The sequence below is a fragment of the Mycteria americana genome, unplaced genomic scaffold (genome assembly GCF_035582795.1).
Source record: "Mycteria americana isolate JAX WOST 10 ecotype Jacksonville Zoo and Gardens unplaced genomic scaffold, USCA_MyAme_1.0 Scaffold_248, whole genome shotgun sequence".
Lineage (NCBI taxonomy): Eukaryota > Metazoa > Chordata > Aves > Ciconiiformes > Ciconiidae > Mycteria > Mycteria americana.
The window spans coordinates 4,063-29,271 of record NW_027445587.1 but is presented as its reverse complement, the minus strand read 5'-3'; the positions used below and the strand labels follow the sequence as shown (position 1 = coordinate 29,271).

At 69.8% G+C, this 25,209-nt stretch overlaps 1 protein-coding gene across 1 annotated transcript; it reads left to right on the top strand.

Annotated features, from left to right (window-relative positions):
- Positions 1 to 177: 177 nt before the first annotated feature.
- Positions 178 to 25,209, top strand: LOC142403407 (lysine-specific demethylase 6B-like; the record flags this gene model as incomplete). Its single annotated transcript, XM_075489644.1, has 11 exons — positions 178 to 337; positions 2,751 to 2,956; positions 5,000 to 5,064; positions 6,663 to 6,731; positions 9,768 to 9,916; positions 11,899 to 12,013; positions 13,177 to 13,364; positions 15,249 to 15,390; positions 17,328 to 17,454; positions 22,379 to 22,549; positions 25,124 to 25,209. Coding segments are annotated over 11 exons (1,416 nt in total), but the record flags the coding sequence as incomplete, so codon positions are not given.

The window sequence follows — 25,209 nt, the reverse complement described above, 5'->3', positions numbered from 1 at the left end:
GCTGCGATTGGCGGCGGGGGCGGCGGCGGGCTCTGATTGGCGGGTGGGGGCGGCGGCGGCTGTGATTGGCGGGCGGGGGCGGCGGCGGGCTCTGATTGGCGGCGGCGGGCTGCGACTGGCGGGCGGGGGGCGGCGGCGGGCTCTGATTGGCGGGTGGGGGCGGCGGCGGGCTGCGATTGGCGGGCGGGGGCGGCGGCGGGCTCTGATTGGCCGGCCGCTGTCCCCGCCCAGCTGGAGAGCAAGCGGGACGCCTTCTCCCCCGTCCTGCTCCAGTTCTGCACCGACCCCAAGAACCCCATCACCGTCATCCGCGGGCTGGCCGGGTCCCTGCGCCTCAGTGAGTGCCCCGCCGGGGGGGGGACACGGGGGGGGGGACACGGGGGGGACACCACCCCCTCCATGGGGACACCGGGGGGGACATGGGGGGGACACCAACCCCGGGGGGACACCACCTGGGGGGACACCACCCATGGGGACACCAATCCCGGGGGGACAGCACCCCCCCATGGGGACACCGACCCCGGGGGGACACCACCTGTGGGGACACCAACCCCGGGGGGACATCCAGGGGGACACGGGGGGGACACCGACCCCGGGGGGACACCACCCATGGGGACACCACCCCCTTCCCATGGGGACACCCGGGGGGACACCAACCCCTCCATGGGGACACCGACCCCGGGGGGACACCTGGGGGGACACCACCCATGGGGACACCAATCCCGGGGGGACAGCACCCCCCCATGGGGACACCGACCCCGGGGGGACACCCCCCCCTGTGGGGACACCAACCCTGTGGGGGACACCACCCCTTCCCATGGGGACACCCGGGGGGACACCAACCCCAGGGGGACACCACCCATGGGGACACCACCCCCCCATGGGGACACCTGGGGGGACACCTGGGTGGACACCAACCCCATGGGGACACCCGGGGGGACACCAACCCTGGGGAGACACCACCCATGGGGACACCACCCCCCGTGGGGACACCAGCGGGACACCACCCCCTGTGGGGACACCCCCCCCCATGGGGACACCAGGGGGGACACCGGGGGGGACACCGACCCTGGGGGGACACCACCCGTGGGGACACCACCTCCTTCCCATGGGGACACCCGGGGGGACACCACCTCCTTCCCATGGGGACACCCGGGGGGACACCAACCCCGTGGGGACACCACCCGTGGGGACACCACCCCCATGGGGACATCTGAGGGGACAAGGGGGGGGACACCACCCCCCATGGGGACACCCGGGACACCCGGGGGGGACACCAACCCCGGGGGGACACCACCCCCCATGGGGACACCAACCCTGTGGGACACCACCCCCTTCCCATGGGGACACCCGGGGGGACAAGGGGGGGGACACCAACCCCGGGGGGACACCACCCCCCATGGGGACACCCGGGGGGACACCAACCCCCCGTGGGGACACCCCCCCCCCCCCCGTGGGGACACCCCATGGGGACACCCCCCCCCCCCCCGTGGGGACACCCCCTTCCTGTGGGGACACCCGTGGGGACCCCCCCATGGGGACACCCGGGGGGACATCCTGTGGGGACACCCCCCCCATGGGGACACCCCTTCCCTCTGGGGACCCCCCCCCACCCCCTCCCCGGGGGACCCCCGCGGGCCCCCCCATCCCCCCAGGGCCCCCCCCGAGCCCCCCCAGCCCTGGGGTGCTCGGCAGCGGGACGCTGCTGGGGGGACCCCCCTGTCCCCGTCCCCGTGGAGCCCCTGTCCCCATCCCTGGGGGACCCCCCTGTCCCCAGGGGACCCCCCCCCTCCTCGGGGCCCCCCCCCTCAGTGCCCCCCCGTTGCCCCCCCCCCCCAGACCTGGGGCTGTTCAGCACCAAGACGCTGGTGGAGACCCCGTCCCTGTCCCCATCCCCATGGAGCCCCTGTCCCTGTCCCCATCCCCGTCCCTGTCCCCATGGAGCCCCCATCCCTGTCCCCATCCCCATCCCCATGGGACCCCCCCACCCCCCGGGGCCCCCTCCTCAGTGCCCCCCCGTTGCCCCCCCCCAGACCTGGGGCTGTTCAGCACCAAGACGTGGGTGGAGACCCTGGCCCTGGCCCTGTCCCCATCCCCATCCCTGTCCCCATCCCTGTCCCCATGGAGCCCCCGTCCCTGTCCCCATCCCCAGGGGACCCCCCCCACCCCCCGGGGCCCCCCCTCAGTGCCCCCCCGTTCCCCCCCCCCCCAGCCCTGGGGTGCTCAGCACCAAGACGCTGGTGGAGACCCCGTCCCCGTCCCTGTCCCCATCCCCATCCCTGTCCCCATCCCTGTCCCCATGGAGCCCCCATCCCTCTCCCCATGGGACCCCCCCACCCCCCGGGACCCCCCCCTCAGTGCCCCCCCGTTGCCCCCCCCCCCCAGCCCTGGGGTGCTCAGCACCAAGACGCTGGTGGAGACCCCATCTCCATCCCTGTCCCCATCCCCATCCCCATGGAGCCCCCGTCCCCATCCCTGTCCCTGTCCCCATCCCCAGGGGACCCCCCCCACCCCCCGGGGCCCCCCCCTCAGTGCCCCCCCGTTGCCCCCCCCCCCCAGACCTGGGGCTGTTCAGCACCAAGACGCTGGTGGAGACCCCGTCCCTGTCCCCATCCCCATGGAGCCCCTGTCCCTGTCCCCATCCCCGTCCCTGTCCCCATGGAGCCCCCATCCCTGTCCCCATCCCCAGGGGACCCCCCCCACCCCCCGGGCCCCCCCCTCAGTGCCCCCCCGTTGCCCCCCCCCCCCAGACCTGGGGCTGTTCAGCACCAAGACGCTGGTGGAGGCCAGCGGGGAGCACGCGGTGGAGGTGCGCACGCAGGTGCAGCAGCCCTCGGACCAGAACTGGGACCTGTCGGGCACGCGGCAAGTGTGGCCCTGCGCCAGCAGCCGCTCCCACACCACCATCGCCAAGTACGCCCAGTACCAGGCCTCCTCCTTCCAGGAGTCCCTGCAGGTCAGCGGGGGGACGGGGGGACATGGGGGGGACATGGGGACATGGGGACATGGGGACAGACATGGGGACACGGGGGACATGGGGACATGGGGGGACATGGGGACGTGGTGGGGATCCACCATCGCCAAGTACGCCCAGTACCAGGCCTCCTCCTTCCAGGAGTCCCTGCAGGTCAGCGGGGGGACGGGGGGACATGGGGACATGGGGGACATGGGGACATGGGGACATGGGGGGGGACATGGGGACATGGGGACATGGGGGACATGGGGGGACATGGGGACGTGGTGGGGATCCACCATCGCCAAGTACGCCCGGTACCGGGCCTCCTCCTTCCAGGAGTCCCTGCAGGTCAGCGGGGGGACAGGGGGACATGGGGACATGGGGGACATGGGGACATGGGGGGGGACATGGGGACACGGGGGACATGGGGACATGGGGGGACATGGGGACATGGTGGGGATCCACCATCGCCAAGTACGCCCGGTACCGGGCCTCCTCCTTCCAGGAGTCCCTGCAGGTCAGCGGGGGGACGGGGGGACATGGGGGGGACATGGGGACATGGGGACATGGGGACAGACATGGGGACACGGGGGACATGGGGACATGGGGGGACATGGGGACGTGGTGGGGATCCACCATCGCCAAGTACGCCCAGTACCAGGCCTCCTCCTTCCAGGAGTCCCTGCAGGTCAGCGGGGGGACGGGGGGACATGGGGACATGGGGGACATGGGGACATGGGGACATGGGGGGGGACATGGGGACATGGGGACATGGGGGACATGGGGACATGGGGGGACATGGGGACGTGGTGGGGATCCACCATCGCCAAGTACGCCCGGTACCGGGCCTCCTCCTTCCAGGAGTCCCTGCAGGTCAGCGGGGGGACAGGGGGACATGGGGACATGGGGGACATGGGGACATGGGGGGGGACATGGGGACACGGGGGACATGGGGACATGGGGGGACATGGGGACATGGTGGGGATCCACCATCGCCAAGTACGCCCGGTACCGGGCCTCCTCCTTCCAGGAGTCCCTGCAGGTCGGCGGGGGGACGGGGGACAGGGGGGGACATGGGGACATGGGGGGGGACATGGGGGACATGGGGACATAGGGGGGGACAGGGGACATGGGGACGGGACAGGGGACGTGGGGACAGAGGGACAGCATAGGGGACATGGGGACACATGGGGACAGGGGACACGGGGACACAGGGACAGGACAGGGGACACAGGGACACACGGGGACAGGGGACACGGGGACACAGGGATGGGACAGGGGACACAGGGACACAGGGACAGGGGACACGGGGACCAGGGACGGGATAGGGGACATGGGGACACAGGGACACACAGGGACAGGGGACATGGGGACACAGGACAGCATAGGGGACATGGGGACACATGGGGACAGGGGACACAGGGACACAGGGACAGGACAGGGGACACAGGGACACACGGGGACAGGGGACACGGGGACACAGGGATGGGACAGGGGACATGGGGACATACGGGGACAGGGACACGGGGCCACATGGGGACAGGGGACATGGGGACAGAGGGACAGGGGACATGGGGACACAGGGACAGCATAGGGGACACGGGGACAGGACAGGGGACACGGGGCCACATGGGGACATGGGGACACAGGGACGGGACAGGGGACATGGGGACACAGGGACGGGACAGGGGACACAGGGACAGGACAGGGGACACGGGGCCACACGGGGCCAGGGGACATGGGCGGCTGCAGGGGGACAGGGGACATGGGGGACATGTCGGGGGGGGGGACGACATGGGGACACGGTGCTGGGAGGGGACAGGGGCCACACGGGAGCTGGTGGCACTTGGGGACAACCCACGTGGGGGGGACAGAGGGGACGTGGGGACAGGGGCGGGCCCTGACCGTCCCTGTCCTGCCTGGGGGGGGGTGTGTGTGTGTCCCCTGGTGTCCCCGCGCTGTCCCCTCGTGTCCCCGGGGGGGGGGTGTCCCCGGGTGTCCCCCGGTGTCCCCGGGTGTCCCCTGAGGTGACGTCCCCGGCAGGAGGACAAGGACAGCGAGGACGAGGAGGCGGAGGAGCCCGACAGCACCACGGAGACGCCCCCCAGGTAGGGGCCACCCCCGCGTCCCCTCTTGGGGACACCCCGCGGGGGGGGGCGGTGTCACCTTGTCACCTCCCCCACCCCCCCAACCTGGGGCCACTCTGGGGCGGGGGCCTGGTGGCCCCAGGGTGTCCCCAAGGGGTCCCTGTGTCACCGGGGGGGGGGGTCCCTGTGTCCCCAAGGGGTCCCTGTGTCACCAGGGGGGTTCTGGTGGCCCCAGGATGTCCCCAGGGTGTCCCCAGGGTGTCCCCAGGGTGTCCCTGTGTCACTAGGGGGGGCCTGGTGGCCCCAGGGTGGCCCTGTGTCATTGGGGGGGGTCCCTGTGTCCCCAGGGTGTCCCCAAGGGGTCCCTGTGTCACCGGGGGGGTTCCTGTGTCCCCAGGGGGGTCCTGGTGTCCCCAGGGTGTCCCTGTGTCACTGGGGGGGGCCCTGTGTCCCCAGGGTGTCCCCAGGGTGTCCCCAAGGGGTCCCTGTGTCACCGGGGGGGGTCCCTGTGTCCCCAGGGTGTCCCCAGGGTGTCCCCGGGGTGTCCCTGTGTCACTGGGGGGGTCCCTGTGTCCCCAGGGGGTCCCCAGAGTGGCCCTGTGTCACCGGGGGGGTTCTGGTGGCCCCAGGGTGTCCCCAGGGTGTCCCCAGGGTGTCCCTGTGTCACCGGGGGGGGTCCCTGTGTCCCCAGGGTGTCCCCAGGGTGTCCCCAAGGGGTCCCTGTGTCACTGGGGGGGGGGTCCCTGTGTCCCCAGGGTGTCCCCGGAGTGGCCCTGTGTCACTAGGGGGGGCCTGGTGGCCCCAGGGTGTCCCCAGGGGGTCCCTGTGTCACCGGGGGGGTCCCTGTGTCCCCAGGGTGTCCCCGGGGTGGCCCTGTGTCACTGGGGGGGGTCCCTGTGTCCCCAGGGTGTCCCCGGAGTGGCCCTGTGTCACCGGGGGGGTTCTGGTGGCCCCAGGGTGTCCCCAGGGGGTCCCTGTGTCACCGGGGGGGTTCTGGTGGCCCCAGGATGTCCCCAAGGTGTCCCTGTGTCACCGGGGGGGGTCCCTGTGTCACCAGGGGGGGTCCCTGTGTCCCCAGGGTGTCCCCAGGGTGTCCCTGTGTCACTAGGGGGGGCCTGGTGTCCCCAGGGTGTCCCCAAGGGGTCCCTGTGTCACCGGGGGGGGGTCCCTGTGTCCCCAAGGGGTCCCTGTGTCACCGGGGGGGTCCTGGTGGCCCCAGGGTGTCCCCAGGGTGTCCCTGTGTCACCGGGGGGGGTCCCTGTGTCCCCAGGGTGTCCCCAGGGTGGCCCCAAGGGGTCCCTGTGTCACTGGGGGGGGGTCCCTGTGTCCCCAGGGTGTCCCCAGGGTGTCCCTGTGTCCCCAGGGTGTCCCCGGAGTGGCCCTGTGTCACTAGGGGGGGCCTGGTGTCCCCAGGGTGTCCCCAAGGTGTCCCTGTGTCACCGGGGGGGGTCCCAGTGTCCCCAGGGTGTCCCCGGGGTGTCCCTGTGTCACCGGGGAGTCCCTGGGCGGGTGCCCCCGTCTCCGCGCGCCGCAGGGGGGACGTGACCCCCCCCCCCGGGACCCCCCCCCTTGGGGACGCGCCCCGTCCCCGTCCCCCGGTGACCCCGTGTCCCCCCCAGCACCCCCGACCAGAAATCCCACCAGATCATCAAGTTCGGCACCAACATCGACCTCTCGGACGCCAAGAGGTGAGGGGGCACCCATGGGTGCTGTGCTGGGGGTCGGGGGCACCCACGGGTGGTGGGGGGCACCCACCGGTGCTGTGCTGGGGGTGATGGGGCACCCATGGGTGATGGGGGGGGGGTCTGAGGTGGCTGTGCTGGGAGTCAGGGGCACCCATGGGTGGTGGGGGGGGTCTGAGGGGGCTGTGCTGGGGGTGATGGGGAGCACCCATGGGTGCTGTGCTGGGGGTCAGGGGCACCCATGGGTGACAGGGGGCACCCATGGGTGCTGTGCTGGGGGTGATGGGGCACCCATGGGTGATGGGGGGCACCCACGGCTGCCAGGGAGCACCCACGGGTGCTGTGCTGGGGGTTGGGGGCACCCATGGGTGATGGGGGGGGTCTGAGGGGGCTGTGCTGGGGGTCAGGGGCACCCATGGGTGCTGGGGAGCACCCATGGGTGCTGTGCTGGGGGTCGGGGGCACCTATGGGTGACGGGGGGCACCCACGGCTGCCAGGGAGCACCCATGGGTGCTGTGCTGGGGGTGATGGGGCACCCATGGGTGATGGGGGGGGTCTGAGGGGGCTGTGCTGGGGGTCAGGGGCACCCATGGGTGATGGGGGGCACCCATGGGTGCTGTGCTGGGGGTGATGGGGCACCCATGGGTGATGGGGGGGGTCTGAGGGGGCTGTGCTGGGGGTCAGGGGCACCCATGGGTGATGGGGAGCACCCATGGGTGCTGTGCTGGGGGTCGGGGGCACCTATGGGTGACGGGGGGCACCCACGGCTGCCAGGGAGCACCCATGGGTGCTGTGCTGGGGGTGATGGGGCACCCATGGGTGATGGGGGGGGTCTGAGGGGGCTGTGCTGGGGGTCAGGGGCACCCATGGGTGATGGGGGGCACCCATGGGTGCTGTGCTGGAGGTGATGGGGCACCCACGGGTGATGGGGGGGTCTGAGGGGGCTGTGCTGGGGGTGATGGGGCACCCATGGGTGATGGGGAGCACCCATGGGTGCTGTGCTGGGGGTCGGGGGCACCTATGGGTGACGGGGGGCACCCACGGCTGCCAGGGAGCACCCATGGGTGCTGTGCTGGGGGTGATGGGGCACCCATGGGTGATGGGGGGGGTCTGAGGGGGCTGTGCTGGGGGTCAGGGGCACCCATGGGTGATGGGGGGCACCCATGGGTGCTGTGCTGGGGGTGATGGGGCACCCATGGGTGATGGGGGGGGTCTGAGGGGGCTGTGCTGGGGGTCAGGGGCACCCATGGGTGATGGGGAGCACCCATGGGTGCTGTGCTGGGGGTCGGGGGCACCTATGGGTGACGGGGGGCACCCACGGCTGCCAGGGAGCACCCATGGGTGCTGTGCTGGGGGTGATGGGGCACCCATGGGTGATGGGGGGGGTCTGAGGGGGCTGTGCTGGGGGTCAGGGGCACCCATGGGTGATGGGGGGCACCCATGGGTGCTGTGCTGGAGGTGATGGGGCACCCACGGGTGATGGGGGGGTCTGAGGGGGCTGTGCTGGGGGTGATGGGGCACCCATGGGTGATGGGGAGCACCCATGGGTGCTGTGCTGGGGGTCGGGGGCACCTATGGGTGACGGGGGGCACCCACGGCTGCCAGGGAGCACCCATGGGTGCTGTGCTGGGGGTGATGGGGCACCCATGGGTGATGGGGGGGGTCTGAGGGGGCTGTGCTGGGGGTCAGGGGCACCCATGGGTGACAGGGAGAACCCATGGGTGCTGTGCTGGGGATCAGGGGCACCCATGGGTGATGGGTGCCCCGCCCCACTGAAGCCCCGCCCTACTGAAGCCACACCCCATGAATGATGTGCCCCATGGGTGCCACGTCCCACGGGCGATGCCCCACGAGTCCCACGGGTCCCACGGGTGCCGGGTCCCATGGGTGCCCCGCCCCGTGGGTGCCACGCCCCACTGAAGCCACGCCCCATTAAAGCCACGCCCCACGAATAACGTGCCCCACGGGCGATGCCCCACGGGTCCCGCATCCCATGGGTCCCATGGGTGCCAGGTCCCATGGGTGCCCCGCCCCGTGGGTGCCGCGCCCATTGATGCCACGCCCCACTGAAGCCACGCCCCACAAATGACATGCCCCACGGGTCCCACGTCCCATGGGTCCCACGGGTGCCCCGCCCATTGATGCCCCGCCCATTGGTGCCACGCCCCACTGAAGCCACGCCCCACTGGAGCCACGCCCCACAAATGACATGCCCCACGGGTCCCACGTCCCAGGGGTCCCACAGGTGCCCCGCCCCGTGGGTGCCCCGCCCACTGAAGCCACGCCCCGCTTAAGCCACGCCCCACTGGAGCCACGCCCCACAAATGACATGCCTCACGGGTCCCGGGTGCCACGTCCCACGGGTCCCACGGGTGCCGGGTCCCACGGGTGCCCCGCCCATTGATGCCCCGCCCATTGATGCCACGCCCCACTTAAGCCACGCCCCACTGGAGCCACGCCCCACAAATGACATACCTCGCTGGTCCCACGGGCGACACCCCACGGGTCCCACGGGTGCCAGGTCCCACAGGTGCCGGGTCCCACGGGTGCCCCGCCCGTTGATGCCCCGCCCATTGATGCCCCGCCCCACTGGAGCCACGCCCCACAAATGACATGCTTCACGGGTCCCACGCCCCACGGGTCCCACGGGTGCCAGGTCCCATGGGTGCCCCGCCCCGTGGGTGCCCCGCCCCGTGGGTGCCCCGCCCATTGATGCCACGCCCCACTGAAGCCACGCCCCACTGAAGCCACGCCCCACAAATGACATACCTCGTGGGTCCCACGTCCCACGGGCGATGCCCCACGGGTCCCACGGGTGCCGGGTCCCACGGGTGCCCCGCCCATTGATGCCCCGCCCATTGATGCCACGCCCCACTTAAGCCACGCCCCACAAATGACATGCTTCACGGGTCCCATGTCCCACGGGTCCCACGGGTGCCGGGTCCCACGGGTGCCCCGCCCCCCCCCCTTACGCCCCGCCCCCCCGAAGCCCCGCCCCCCCGAAGCCCCGCCCCCCTGACGCCCCGCCCCCCCCCCCCGCAGGTGGAAGCCGCAGCTGCAGGAGCTGCTGAAGCTGCCGGCCTTCATGCGGGTCTCGTCCACGGGGAACATGCTGAGCCACGTGGGCCACACCATCCTGGGCATGAACACCGTGCAGCTCTACATGAAGGTGCCGGGCAGCCGCACGCCCGGTGAGCGGGGGCGCGGGGACGCCGCGGGGGACGCCGCCGAGGGCGGCACCGGGGACACGCGCGGGGGGCGGGGGGGGGGGGGACGCGCGCGCTCACCGCGCTGAGGCCGCCCCTCGGGGTGTCACCGGCTGCCAGGGTGGCGTGGGGTGGGTACAGCCGGTGGGAGGGGACGCTGGGGTGTGTGGCAGCGGGGGGACACCATGGGGGACGCCGGGGGGTGGCACCGGGGACACGCATGGGTGGGGGGACGCAGGACACTGAGGCCGCCCCTCGGGGTGTCACCGGCTGCCAGGGTGGCGTGGGGTGGGTACAGCCGGTGGGAGGGGACAGAGGTGCCGGGGGGTGACAGTGACAGTGCCGGGGTGATGGTGCCGGGGTGATGGTGCTGGGGTGACGGTGCCGGGGTGACGGTGCCGGGGTGACAGTGCTGAGGGTGACAGTGCTGGGGGGTGCTGGTGCCGGTGCTGGGGTGACAGTGCCGGGTGCCGGTGCCGGGGTGCCGGGTGCTGGGGTGACAGTGCCGGGTGCCGGGGTGCCGGTGATGGTGCCAGGGTGACAGTGCCGGGGTGACAGTGCTGGGGTGACAGTGCCGGGTGCTGGTGCCGATGCCGGGGTGCCAGTGCCGGGTGCCGGTGCCGGGGTGCCAGTGCTGGGTGACAGTGCCAGGTGACAGTGCCAGGTGACAGTGCCAGGTGCCAGTGCCGGGTGACAGTGCCGGGGTGATGGTGCCGGGGTGACAGTGCGGGGTGACAGTGCTGGGTCCCAGTGCCGGTGCCAGTGCCGGGTGCCAGTGCCGGGGTGCCAGTGCCGGTGCCAGTGCCGGGTGCCAGTGCCAGGTGACAGTGCCAGGTGCCGGTGCCGGTGCCAGTGCCGGGTGCTGGTGCAGGGGTGACAGTGCCGGTGCCAGTGCCGGGGTGCCAGTGCCGGGTGCCAGTGCCGGGTGACAGTGCCGGGTGACAGTGCCGGTGCCAGTGCCGGGTGCCAGTGCTGGGTGACAGTGCCGGGTGACAGTGCCGGTGCCAGTGCCGGGTGCCAGTGCCGGGTGCCGGTGCCGGGGTGCTGGTGCCGGGGTGACAGTGCTGGGTGACAGTGCCGGGGTGCCAGTGCCGGGTGCCAGTGCCGGGTGACAGTGCCGGGTGCCGGTGCCGGTGCCAGTGCCGGGTGCCAGTGCCGGGGTGCCAGTGCCGGGGTGCCAGTGCCGGGTGCCAGTGCCGGGTGCCGGTGCCGGGGTGCCGGTGCCGGGGTGACAGTGCTGGTGCCAGTGCCGGGTGCCAGTGCCGGTGACAGTGCCGGGTGCCGGTGCTGGGGTGCCAGTGCCGGGGTGCCAGTGCCGGTGCCAGTGCCAGGTTCCGGGGTGCCAGTGCCGGGTGCCAGTGCCGGGTGCCAGTGCCGGGGTGCCAGTGCCGGGTGCCAGTGCCGGGTGCCGGTGCCGGGGTGCCGGTGCCGGGGTGACAGTGCTGGTGCCAGTGCCGGGTGCCAGTGCCGGTGACAGTGCCGGGTGCCGGTGCTGGGGTGCCAGTGCCGGGGTGCCAGTGCCGGTGCCAGTGCCAGGTTCCGGGGTGCCAGTGCTGGGTGCCAGTGCCGGGTGCCAGTGCCGGTGACAGTGCCGGGTGCCGGTGCTGGGGTGCCAGTGCCGGGGTGACAGTGCTGGGTGCCAGTGCCAGGTTCCGGGGTGCCAGTGCTGGGTGCCAGTGCCGGGTGACAGTGCCGGTGACAGTGCCGGGTGCCGGTGCTGGGGTGCCAGTGCCGGGGTGACAGTGCTGGGTGCCAGTGCCGGGTGCCAGTGCCGGGTGCCAGTGCCGGGTGACAGTGCCGGTGACAGTGCCGGGTGCCGGTGCCGGGTGCCAGTGCGGGGTGACAGTGCCGGGGTGACAGTGCTGGGTGCCAGTGCCGGGTGCCGGTGCCGGGTGCCAGTGCGGGGTGCCAGTGCCGGGTGCCAGTGCGGGGTGACAGTGCCGGTGCCGGTGCCGCTGTCCCCTCAGGCCACCAGGAGAACAACAACTTCTGCTCCGTCAACATCAACATCGGCCCCGGGGACTGCGAGTGGTTCGCCGTGCACGAGCACTACTGGGAAACCATCTCCGCCTTCTGCGACAAGTGAGGGCGGGGCCGGGGGCGGGGCCTGGAGGGGCGTGGCCTGGAGGGGGAGTGGCCTGGAGGGGGAGTGGCCTGGGGCAAAGGGGCGGGGCTAGCGGGGGGGGGAGGGGGGCAGGAGGTGGGGGGAGCCAGGGCTGCTGGGAGAGCGGCTCCGCCTGCTGGTGCCGGGGGGGTGTGGCCAAGGGAAGGGGCGTGGTCAGGGAGGGGGCGTGGTCATGGGAAGGGGTGCGGTGGGGCGGGGCTAAAGGCAGGGGCGGAGCTAAGGGCAGGACATGCCAGGGCTGCTGGGAGAGCGGCTCCGCCTTCTGCTGCCAGAGGGGGCGTGGCCAAGGGAAAGGGGCGTGGCCACGGAAGGGGCGTGGTCAGGAAAAGGGGCGTGGTTGGGGCGTGGCTGAGGAAGGTGGGTGTGTCTAAGGCCATGCAGGGGCGGGACTAAGGGCCAGGCAGTGGGCGGGGCTTTGCAGCGGGGGCAGGATCCAGCAGGGGGTGGGCGGGGCCAGGCAGGGGGTGGAGCCAGCAGAGAGGTGGAGCTAGTGAGGGGGTGGGACCAGGCAGGGGGCGGGGTTAGGCAGCCAGGGCCATGTGCTCCGGGGGCGGGGCCAAACCCTATGGGCAGGGCTCAGCAGGCTGGAGGCGGGGCCAGGAGGATGAGAGGCCAGGCGGGGGGCGTGGTCAAGAGCCGTGTGGGCGTGACCGGGCACGGAGGGGGCGTGACCAACCACAGTGGGCGGGGCCAGCCCCTACGATCATAACAGGCATAGGGCACAGCAAGGGGCGTGGTCTCAGTTGCAGCAGGGGCGGGGCCAGGCGGTCGGGGTGGAGCCCGAGACCTTGGGGCGTGGCCAGGTGCTGAAGGGGCGGGGCTAGGTGCTGAAGGGGCGTGGCCAGCAGGGGCGCGCAGAGGCGGCGGCACGAGGGTGGGCCCCGTGTCCGCGGGGGCGGGGCCGGGCGGTTGGGGTGGGGCCAATGGGGCGTGGTCACGTGCTGGGGGGCGTGGTTAAGTGCGGTGGGCGTGGCCAGGCGCGGTGGGCGTGGCCAGAGCAGGCACAGGGCAGCGGGGCCAGCGCTGCAAGGGGGGGGGGGGGGGGATATGCGGGGCTGGGCGTGGCCCGGGGGTGGGCGGGGCATGTCCTGACCCCGCCCCCTCCCCCCCCCCGCTGCAGGCACGGCGTGGACTACCTGACGGGCTCGTGGTGGCCCATCCTGGAGGACCTGTACCGCTCCAACATCCCGGTGTACCGCTTCGTGCAGCGGCCGGGCGACCTGGTGTGGATCAACGCCGGCACCGTGCACTGGGTGCAGGCCACCGGCTGGTGCAACAACATCGCCTGGAACGTCGGGCCCCTCACCGGTGCGGGGGGACACGGGGGGGGACGCGGGGGGGACACGGGGGGACGTGGGGGGGAGGGGGACATGGGGGGGGGATGTGGGGTGGAGGGGGAGGGGACACGGCGGGGACACGGGGGGGACGGGGAGGGGGACATGGGGGGGACACGGCGGGGACACGGGGGGGCGTGGGGGGGGATGTGGGGTGGAGGGGGAGGGGACACGGCGGGGACACGGGGGGGACACGGGGGGGACGGGGACATGGGGGGGACACGGCGGGGACACGGGGGGACACGGGGGGGACACGGGGGGACGCAGGGGGGACACGGGGGGGTGTGGGGGGGGATGTGGGGTGGAGGGGGAGGGGACACGGCGGGGACACGGGGGGACGTGGGGGGAAGGGGGAGGGGGACATGGGGGGACACGGGGGGGACGGGGAGGGGGACATGGGGGGGACACGGCGGGGACACGGGGGGACGTGGGGGGCACACGGGGGGACGTGGGGGGGGAGGGGGAGGGGACACGGCGGGGACACGGGGGGGACACGGGGGGGCGTGGGGGGGGAGGGGGAGGGGACACGGCGGGGACACGGGGGGGACACGGGGGGGCGTGGGGGGGGAGGGGGAGGGGGACATGGGGGGGGATGTGGGGTGGAGGGGGAGGGGACACGGCGGGGACACGGGGAGGGACGGGGAGGGGGACATGGGGGGGACACGGCGGGGACACGGGGGGGCGTGGGGGGGGATGTGGGCTGGAGGGGGAGGGGACACGGCGGGGACACGGGGGGGACACGGGGGGGACGGGGACATGGGGGGGACACGGCGGGGACACGGGGGGACACGGGGGGGACACGGGGGGACGCAGGGGGGACACGGGGGGGCGTGGGGGGGGATGTGGGGTGGAGGGGGAGGGGACACGGCGGGGACACGGGGGGACGTGGGGGGAAGGGGGAGGGGGACATGGGGGGACACGGGGGGGACGGGGAGGGGGACATGGGGGGGACACGGCGGGGACACGGGGGGACGTGGGGGGGACATGGGGGGACGTGGGGGGGAGGGGGAGGGGGACACGGCAGGGACACGGAGGGAGGGGGAGGGGGACACTGGGGGGATATGGGGTGGAGGGGGACACAGGGGGGACATGGGGGGGAGGGGACACGGGGGGGACGTGGGGGGGAGGGGGAGGGGGACACGGGGGGACGTGGGGGGGAGGGGGAGGGGACACGGTGGGGACACAGAGGGGACATGGGGTAGAGGGGGAGGGGGACACGGGGGGGACACGGGGGGGCCTGGGGTGGAGGGGGAGGGGACACAGCGGGGACACGGGGGGACGTGGGGGGGAGGGGGACACGGGGGGGATGGGAGGGGACGGGGAGGGGACATGGTGGGGACACAGGGGGGAGGGGGACACGGTGGGGACACGGGGGGGCCTGGGGTGGAGGGGGAGGGGCACATGGGGGGGACATGGGGGGGTGTGGCAGGGACATGGCAGGGACACGGCAGGGACGTGGCAGATGGGGGACACGGCAGGGACGTGGGAGGGGACACGGCAGGGACATAGTAGGGACATGGGGACACGGCAGGGACATGGCGGAGGGGGGGACGGGAGGGGACAGCATGGACGTGGGGGGAGAACGTGGCACAGACAGGGCCGGGGGACACGGGGGGACAGGGGGAGGGGACGTGGCATGGACACGAAGGGGGACGCAGAGGGGGGACACGGGGAGGGGACACGGGGAGGGGACACGGCACGGACACGAGGGGGACGTGGCAAAGGGGGACGGGGACGGGACGCGCCACCGGCAGGGCTCTGGGGACAACGGTGGGGGGACACGCGCCGTGGGCTGGGGACACCCAGCGGGGCGGGGAGGGCGCGGTGGCCCCGACGTCCCCGTTGTCACCCCCCGCAGCGTACCAGTACCAGCTGGCCCTGGAGCGCTACGAGTGGAACGAGGTGAAGAACGTCAAGTCCATCGTCCCCATGATCCACGTCTCCTGGAACGTGGCCCGCACCGTCAAGATCAGCGACCCCGACCTCTACAAGATGATCAAGTGAGCGCGGGGACGGGGACGGGGACGGGGACGGGGACACATCGGGGACAGGGACAGGCTGGGGACGGGGACAGGCTGGGGATGGGGACACACCAAGGATGGGGACATGCCAAGGAGGGGGACAGGCCGGGGACAGGGACACATTGGGGACGGGGACAGGCCGGGGACGGGGACAGGCCAAGGATGGGGACGGGGACAGGTCAAGGATGGGGACACACCAAGGATGGGGACACGGTGGGGACAGGGACACATTGGGGATGGGGACAGGCTGGGGATGGGGACACATTGGGGACGGGGACACATTGGGGACAGGGACAGGCTGGGGATGAGGACAGGCCAAGGATGGGGACACACCAAGGATGGGGACAGGGTGGGGACAGGGACAGGCTGGGGACAGGGACAGGTCAAGGATGGGGACACACCAAGGATGGGGACATGCCAAGGAGGGGGACAGGCCGGGGACGGGGACACACTGGGGACGGGGACACATTGGGGATGGGGACAGGCTGGGGATGGGGACAGGCTGGGGACGGGGACACATTGGGGACAGGGACAGGCTGGGGACGGGGACAGGCTGGGGACAGCAACAGGCTGGGGGGGGGGTCACAGTGGGGACAGGGTCACAGCAGGGATGAGGTCACACTGGGGACAAGGTCATAGGAGGGACAGGGTCACGCTGGGGACAGGGTCACATCAGGGACAGGGTCACATTGGGGACAGGGTCACATCAGGGACAGGGTCACACTGGGGACGGGGTCACAGCAAGGATGAGGTCACATCGGGGACAAGGTCACATCGGGGACAGGGTCACATTGGGGACAGGGTCACATTGGGGACAAGGTCCCTTCAGGGACAGGGTCACACTGGGGACGGGGTCACATCAGGGACAGGGTCACACTGGGGACGGGGTCACATTGGGGACAAGGTCACATTGGGGACAGGGTCCCTTCAGGGACAGGGTCACATCGAGAACGGGGTCACAACAAGGATGGGGTCACATTGGGGACGGGGCCATGTCGGGGACAGGGTCACAGCGGGGATGGGGTCACAGTGGGGACAGGGTCACAGCAGGGACAGGGACATGGTGGGGACAGGGTCACATTGGGGGCAGGGTCACACCAGGGACACTTCAGGGACAGGGTCACATCGGGGACAAGGTCACATCGGGGACAAGGTCACAGCAGGGACAAGGTCACAGCAGGGACAGGGTCACATCGGGGACAAGGTCACAGCAGGGTTGGCACCACGTCAGTTTGGGGGGACCCTGGGGACAGGGCCACGTCAGGATGGGGGCCACCATGGGGACAGGGACAGGGCCACCGTGGGGACAGGGCCAGGACCATGGTGGGGACAGGGACAGGGCCACAGTGGGGATGGGGACAGGGCCACCACGGGGACAGGGATGGGACCATGGTGGGGACAGGGACGGGACCATGGTGGGGACAGGGACAGGGCCACCGTGGGGACAGGGATGGGGCCACAGTGGGGACAGGGACGGGGCCACAGTGGGGACAGGGCCAGGACCATGGTGGGGACAGGGACGGGACCGCTCTGGGGACAGGACCGGAGCCACATCAGGGTTGGGACCACGTCGGGATCAGGGGTGACCCTGGGGACAGGGCCACATCAGGATGGGGACCACCATGGGGACAGGGCCACAGTGGGGACAGGGACAGGGCCACCACGGGGACAGGGCCAGGACCATGGTGGGGACAGGGACGGGGCCACAGTGGGGACAGGACCGGAGCCACATCAGGGTTGGGACCACGTCGGGATCAGGGGTGACCTTGGGGACAGGGCTGGGACCACGCCGGGGCTGCCGCCACCCGGGGCTGGGGGTGACCCGGGGCTCCTCAGCCGCCCCGTGCCGGGCGGTGGGGCGCGGTGGCGGTGGCTGACGGGCGCGGGGGTGCCGGGGTCCCCGCCGGCGGTTGCAGGTACTGCCTGATGCAGTCCATCAAGCACTGCCAGGTGCAGCGGGAGAGCCTGGTCCGCGCCGGCAAGAAGATCGCCTACCAGGGCCGGGTGAAGGACGAGCCGGCCTACTACTGCAACGAGTGCGACGTGAGTGATGGCGGGGGCGGGCGGGGTCTCGGCGCGGTCTTGGCTATGGTCTTGGCGTGGTCTTGGTATGGCCTTGGCGCGGTCTTGGTATGGTCTTGATGTGGTCTTGGTATGGCCTTGGTGTGGTCTTGGCCATGGTCTTGGCGTGGTCTTGGTATGGCCTTGGCGCGGTCTCAGCCATGGTCTTGGCGTGGTCTTGGTATGGCCTTGGCGCGGGCTTGGCCATGGTCTTGGCATGGTCTTGGTATGGCCTTGGCGTGGTCTTGGCCACGGTCTTGGCGTGGTCTTGGTATGGCCTTGGCGCGGTCTTGGCCACGGTCTTGGTGTGGTCTTGGTATGGCCTTGGTGTGGTCTTGGTATGGTCTTGATGTGGTCTTGGTATGGCCTTGGCGTGGTCTTGGCCATGGTCTTGGCGTGGTCTTGGTATGGCCTTGGCGCGGTCTTGGCCATGGTCTTGGCGTGGTCTTGGTATGGCCTTGGCGTGGTCTCGGCCATGGTGTCGGCCTGGTCTTGGCTCTGGCGTTGGTAGGGACCTGGCCATGGTCTTGGCATGGTCTTGGCGTGGTCTTGGCCATGGTCTTGGCGTGGTATTGGTATGGCCTTGGCATGGTCTCGGCCATGGTGTCGGCCTGGTCTTGGCTCTGGCGTTGGTAGGGACCTGGCCATGGTCTTGGCGTGGTCTTGGCCATGGTGTTGGTGTGGTCTTGGCTCTGGCCTCGGTATGGACCTGGCCACGGTCTTGGCGTGGTCTTGGCATGATCTTGGCCGTGGCCTTGGCATGATCTTGGTCATGGTCTTGGTGTGGTCTGGGTATGGTCTTGATGTGGTCTTGGTATGGCCTTGGCGTGGTCTTGGCCATGGTGTTGGCCTGGTCTTGGTTCTGGCCTTGGTATGGACCTGGCCATGGTCTTGGTATGGTCTTGGCGTGATCTTGGCCATGGCCTTGGTGTGGTCTTGGCCATGGTCTTGGCGTGGTCTTGGTATGGCCTTGGCGCGGTCTTGGCCATGGTCTTGGCGTGGTCTTGGTATGGCCTTGGCGTGGTCTTGGCCATGGTCTTGGCGTGGTCTTGGTATGGCCTTGGCGTGGTCTTGGCCATGGTCTTGGCGTGGTCTTGGTATGGCCTTGGCGCGGTCTTGGCCATGGTCTTGGCGTGGTCTTGGTATGGCCTTGGCGTGGTCTTGGCCACGGTCTTGGCGTGGTCTTGGTATGGCCTTGGCGCGGTCTTGGCCACGGTCTTGGCGTGGTCTTGGTATGGCCTTGGCGCGGTCTTGGCCACGGTCTTGGTGTGGTCTTGGTATGGCCTTGGTGTGGTCTTGGTATGGTCTTGATGTGGTCTTGGTATGGCCTTGGCGTGGTCTTGGCCATGGTCTTGGCGTGGTCTTGGTATGGCCTTGGCGCGGTCTTGGCCATGGTCTTGGTGTGGTCTTGGTATGGCCTTGGCGTGGTCTCGGCCATGGTGTCGGCCTGGTCTTGGCTCTGGCGTTGGTAGGGACCTGGCCATGGTCTTGGCATGGTCTTGGCGTGGTCTTGGCCATGGTCTTGGCGTGGTATTGGTATGGCCTTGGCATGGTCTCGGCCATGGTGTCGGCCTGGTCTTGGCTCTGGCGTTGGTAGGGACCTGGCCATGGTCTTGGCGTGGTCTTGGCCATGGTGTTGGTGTGGTCTTGGCTCTGGCCTCGGTATGGACCTGGCCACGGTCTTGGCGTGGTCTTGGCATGATCTTGGCCGTGGCCTTGGCATGATCTTGGTCATGGTCTTGGTGTGGTCTGGGTATGGTCTTGATGTGGTCTTGGTATGGCCTTGGCGTGGTCTTGGCCATGGTGTTGGCCTGGTCTTGGTTCTGGCCTTGGTATGGACCTGGCCATGGTCTTGGTATGGTCTTGGCGTGATCTTGGCCATGGCCTTGGTGTGGTCTTGGCCATGGTCTTGGCGTGGTCTTGGTATGGCCTTGGCGCGGTCTTGGCCATGGTCTTGGCGTGGTCTTGGTATGGCCTTGGCGTGGTCTTGGCCATGGTCTTGGCGTGGTCTTGGTATGGCCTTGGCGTGGTCTTGGCCATGGTCTTGGCGTGGTCTTGGTATGGCCTTGGCGCGGTCTTGGCCATGGTCTTGGCGTGGTCTTGGTATGGCCTTGGCGTGGTCTTGGCCACGGTCTTGGCGTGGTCTTGGTATGGCCTTGGCGCGGTCTTGGCCACGGTCTTGGCGTGGTCTTGGTATGGCCTTGGCGCGGTCTTGGCCACGGTCTTGGTGTGGTCTTGGTATGGCCTTGGTGTGGTCTTGGTATGGTCTTGATGTGGTCTTGGTATGGCCTTGGCGTGGTCTTGGCCATGGTCTTGGCGTGGTCTTGGTATGGCCTTGGCGCGGTCTTGGCCATGGTCTTGGTGTGGTCTTGGTATGGCCTTGGCGTGGTCTCGGCCATGGTGTCGGCCTGGTCTTGGCTCTGGCGTTGGTAGGGACCTGGCCATGGTCTTGGCATGGTCTTGGCGTGGTCTTGGCCATGGTCTTGGCGTGGTATTGGTATGGCCTTGGCATGGTCTCGGCCATGGTGTCGGCCTGGTCTTGGCTCTGGCGTTGGTAGGGACCTGGCCATGGTCTTGGCGTGGTCTTGGCCATGGTGTTGGTGTGGTCTTGGCTCTGGCCTCGGTATGGACCTGGCCACGGTCTTGGCGTGGTCTTGGCATGATCTTGGCCGTGGCCTTGGCATGATCTTGGTCATGGTCTTGGTGTGGTCTGGGTATGGTCTTGATGTGGTCTTGGTATGGCCTTGGCGTGGTCTTGGCCATGGTGTTGGCCTGGTCTTGGTTCTGGCCTTGGTATGGACCTGGCCATGGTCTTGGTATGGTCTTGGCGTGATCTTGGCCATGGCCTTGGTGTGGTCTTGGCCATGGTCTTGGCGTGGTCTTGGTATGGCCTTGGCGTGGTCTTGGCCATGGTCTTGGCGTGGTCTTGGTATGGCCTTGGCGCGGTCTTGGCCATGGTCTTGGCGTGGTCTTGGTATGGCCTTGGCATGATCTTGGCCATGGTCTTGGCGTGGTCTTGCCTCTGCCCTCGGTATGGACCTGGCCACGGTCTTGGCATGGTCTTGGCGTGATCTTGGCCATGGCCTTGGCGCGGTCTTGGCCATGGTCTTGGTGTGGTCTTGGTATGGCGTTGGCGTGGTGTTCGCCATGGTGTTGGCGTGGTCTTGGCCGTGGCCTTGGAGTGGTCTTGGCTGTGGCCTTAGTATGGACCTGGCCATGGCCTTGGTGTGGTCTTGGCCATGGCCTTAGCATGGACCTGGCCATGGTCTTGGCGTGATCTTGGTCATGGCCTTGGCGTGGTCTTGGCCATGGTGTTGGCCTGGTCTTGGCTCTGGCCTCGGTATGGACCTGGCCAAGGCCTTGGCGTGGTCGTGGCGTGGTCTTGGTCATAGCCTTGGTGCGGTCTTGGCCATGCTCTTGGCCATGGCCTTGGCGTGGTCCTGGCCATGGTCTTGGTGTGGTCTTGGCCATGGCCTTGGCCTGGTCTTCATGCTGGCCTCAGTATGGACCTGGCCATGGTCTTGACCACGGCCTTGGTGTGGTCGTGGTGTGGTCTTGGTCATGGTCTTGGCCTGGTCTTGGCTCTGGCCTCAGTGTGGACCTGGCCATGGTCTTGGTGTGGTCTTGGCCATGGCCTTGGTGTGATCTTGGCCATGGTCTTGGCCTGGTCTTGGCTCTGGCCTCAGCATGGACCTGGCCATGGTCTTGGTGTGGGCCTGGCATGGTCTTGGCATGGTCTTGGCCTGATCTTGGCTCTGGCTTCGGCATGGACCTGACCATGGTCTTGGCATGATCTTGGCCATGGCCTTGGCGCGGTCTTGGCCATGGTCTTGGTGTGGTCTTGGTATGGTCTTGGTGTGGTCTTGGTATGGCCTTGGCGTGGTCTTGGCCATGGTGTTGGCCTGGTCTTGGTTCTGGCCTTGGTATGGACCTGGCCATGGTCTTGGCATGGCCTTGGCGTGGTCTTGGCCATGGCCTCAGCATGGACCTGGCCATGGTCTTGACCACGGCCTTGGCGTGGTCGTGGTGTGGTCTTCGTCATGGTCTTGGCCTGGTCTTGGCTCTGGCCTCAGCGTGGACCTGGCCACGGTCTTGGTGTGGTCTTGGCCATGGCTTTGGTGTGATCTTGGCCATGGTCTTGGCCTGGTCTTGGCTCTGGCCTTGGCATGGACCTGACCATGGTCTTGGCATGGCCTTGGCGTGGTCTTGGCCATGGCCTCAGTATGGACCTGGCCATGGTCTTGACCACGGCCTTGGTGTGGTTGTGGTGTGGTCTTGGCCATGGTCTTGGTGTGGTCTTGGTCATGGTCTTGGCCTGGTCTTGGCTCTGGCCTCGGCGTGGACCTGGCCATGGTCTTGGCGTGGTCCTGGCATGGTCTTGGCCGTTGTCTTGGCGTGGTCTTGGCGTGGTCCTGGCATGGTCTTGGCCGTTGTCTTGGCGTGGTCTTGGCGTGGTCCTGGCATGGACTTGGCGTGGTCCTGGCCATGGTCTTGGCGTGGTCCTGGCCATGGTCTTGGCTGTGGCCTTGGCGTAGTCTTGGCTCTGGCCTCAGCGTGGACCTGGCCATGGTCTTGGCACGGTCTCGGCTCTGGCCTTGGCACGGCCTCGCTCACGGCCTCCCCGTGGCGTCCCCGGCGAGGGTCGGCCAGGCGGCGCAGCGTCCCCCCCCCCCCGGCCGCCTCCGCGTCCCCTCCTGCCATCCCTGGCCACGCGTTGGCGGGACGCGCGCCGCGGGGGACGGGCCCCGGCGGTGCCTCCCTAACTCCCGCCCCGGCCCCACGCGACCGCCGCTACGATGGCGACGGGCCGGCTCCGGCGAGGCGGGGACCTCACGGGCCGCCGGGGCCGGCGGTCGTCCACCGCGGCGGGGCCGCCGGGTGGTCCTCACGGGCGCGGGTTCCGCAGGTGGAGGTCTTCAACATCCTCTTCGTGACGAGCGAGACGGGCGGACGCAACACCTACCTGGTGCACTGCGAGGGCTGCGCCCGCCGCCGCAGCGGGGCCCTGCACGGCGTCGTCGTCCTGGAGCAGTACAAGACGGAGGAGCTGATGCAGATCTACGACGGCTTCACCCTGGTGAGGGGACACCCTGGGGTGGGGGACGCCCCCCTCCACCCCCCGTGGGGACACCCCCAAGGTGGGGGGTATCTTGAGGTGGGGACGCCTGAGATGGGGGACACGGTGAGGTGGGGACAGGGGGTGTGGGGAGAGCCGTGGGGATGCCCACAGGGACACCTGATATGGGGACACCCCAACGTGGGGACAACCACGTGGGGACAGCCACGTGGGGACAGCTGACACAGGGACAGCCGTGGGGACACCCCAACGTGGGGACACCCCAATGTGGGGACACCCATATGGGGACAGCTGACACAGGGACAGCCGTGGGGACACCCCAACGTGGGGACAGCCCAACGTGGGGACACCCCAACGTGGGGACACCCGACATGGGGACACCCGACATAGGGACAGCTGTGGGGACACCCCAACTTGGGGACACCCCAACGTGGGGACACCCGACATGGGGACACCCCAACGTGGGGACACCCGACATAGGGACAGCCGTGGGGACACCAAACATGGGGACACCCCAACGTGGGGACACCCGACATGGGGACACCCGACATAGGGACAGCCGTGGGGACACCCCAACGTGGGGACACCTGACATGGGGACACCCCAACATGGGGACACCCGACATAGGGACAGCCGTGGGGACACCAAACATGGGGACACCCCAACGTGGGGACACCCGACATGGGGACACCTGACATAGGGACAGCTGTGGGGACACCCCAACGTGGGGACACCCCAATGTGGGGACAGCTGACATAGGGACAGCCATGGGGACACCCCAACATGGGGACACCCCAACGTGGGGACACCCGACACAGGGACAGCCGTGGGGACACCCAACATGGGGACACCCCAACGTGGGGACACCCGACATAAGGACAGCCGTGGGGACACCCACAGGGACACCCAACATGGGGACACCCGCACAGGGACACTACATGGTGACACCTTGACATGGAGACACCCAACATGGGGACACCTTGATGTGGGGACACCCACAGGGACAGCCGCCGTGGGGACACCCCGCCATGGGGACACCCTGAAGTGGGGACACCCACAGGGCAGCTGCATGGGGACACCCGCCATGGGGACACCAAACATGGGGACACCCGACATGGGGACACCCACAGGGACACCTGACATGGGGACACCCCAACGTGGGACACCTGACATGGGGACACCCAACATGGGGACATCCCAACGTGGGGACACCCGCCATGGGGACACCCACAGGGACACCTGACATGGGGACACCCCAATGTGGGGACACCCAACTTAGGGACATCCACACAGGGACACTACGTGGTGACACCCTGACATGGGGACACCCGTATAGGGACACCCGTGTGGGGACATCTGCCATGGGGACACCCTGACATGGGGACACCCGACGTGGGGACACCCAGCATAGGGACATCCACACAGGGACGCTACGTGGTGACACCCTGATGTGGGGACACCCAACGTGGGACACCCTGACATGGGGACACCTCAACATGGGGACACCCACGGGGACACCCCCCATGGGGACACCCAACATGGGGACACCCGCACAGGGACACTACATGGGGACACCCAATGTGGGGACACCTGACGTGGGGACACCTCAACATGGGGACACCCACGGGGACACCCGCACAGGGACACTACACGGGGACACCCTGACATGGGGACACCCATGGGGACACCCGCCATGGGGACACCTCGACATGGGGACACCCAACATAGGGACACCCGCACAGGGACGCTACGTGGTGACACCCTGACGTGGGGCCACCTCGACATGGGGACAACCGTGTGGGGACACCTCGACATGGGGACACCTCGACATGGGGACACCCAACATGGGGACACCCGCACAGGGACACTACATGGGGACACCCAATGTGGGGACACCTGACATGGGGACACCTCAACATGGGGACACCCACGGGGACACCCGCACAGGGACACTACACGGGGACACCCGCCATGGGGACACCCGTGTGGGGACACCCAACACAGGGACACCCGCACAGGGACGCTACGTGGTGACACCCTGACGTGGGGCCACCTCGACATGGGGACACCCGTGTGGGGACACCTCGACATGGGGCCACCTCGATGTGGGGACACCCGTATGGGGACACCCATGGGGACACCCGCACAGGGACGCTACGTGGTGACACCCTGACGTGGGGCCACCCAACGTGGGGCCACCCACCATGGGGCCACCCACGGGGCCACCCGCACAGGGACACGACACGGGGACACCCTGACATGGGGACACCCCCGGGGACGCCCGCCATGGGGCCACCTCGACACGGGGCCACCGTGTGGGGACATCCCCCGTGGGGACACCCGACGTGGGGACACCCTGCCCCCCCCCCCCCCCCCGTGTCCCCCCCGTCCCCAACCCCTCCCCATACGCCCCCGTGTCCCCTTTCCCCTCCCCCCCCCCCCCCCCCCGTGGGTCCCCGTGTCCCCAGGGTGGGGGTTGGGTGTCGCGGGAGGGGGGGGGGAGGGGGGGGGAGGTGACACCCCCGGGGCCACCTGGGTCCCCCCTGACCCCCCCTCCCCTCCCCCCCCTTGCAGGTGGCGTCACCCGGCTCCAGATGAGCCCTGCCCCCCCCCCCGAGGGGACGTGGGGGACACGCGGGGACACGGCGGGGGGGGGGGGG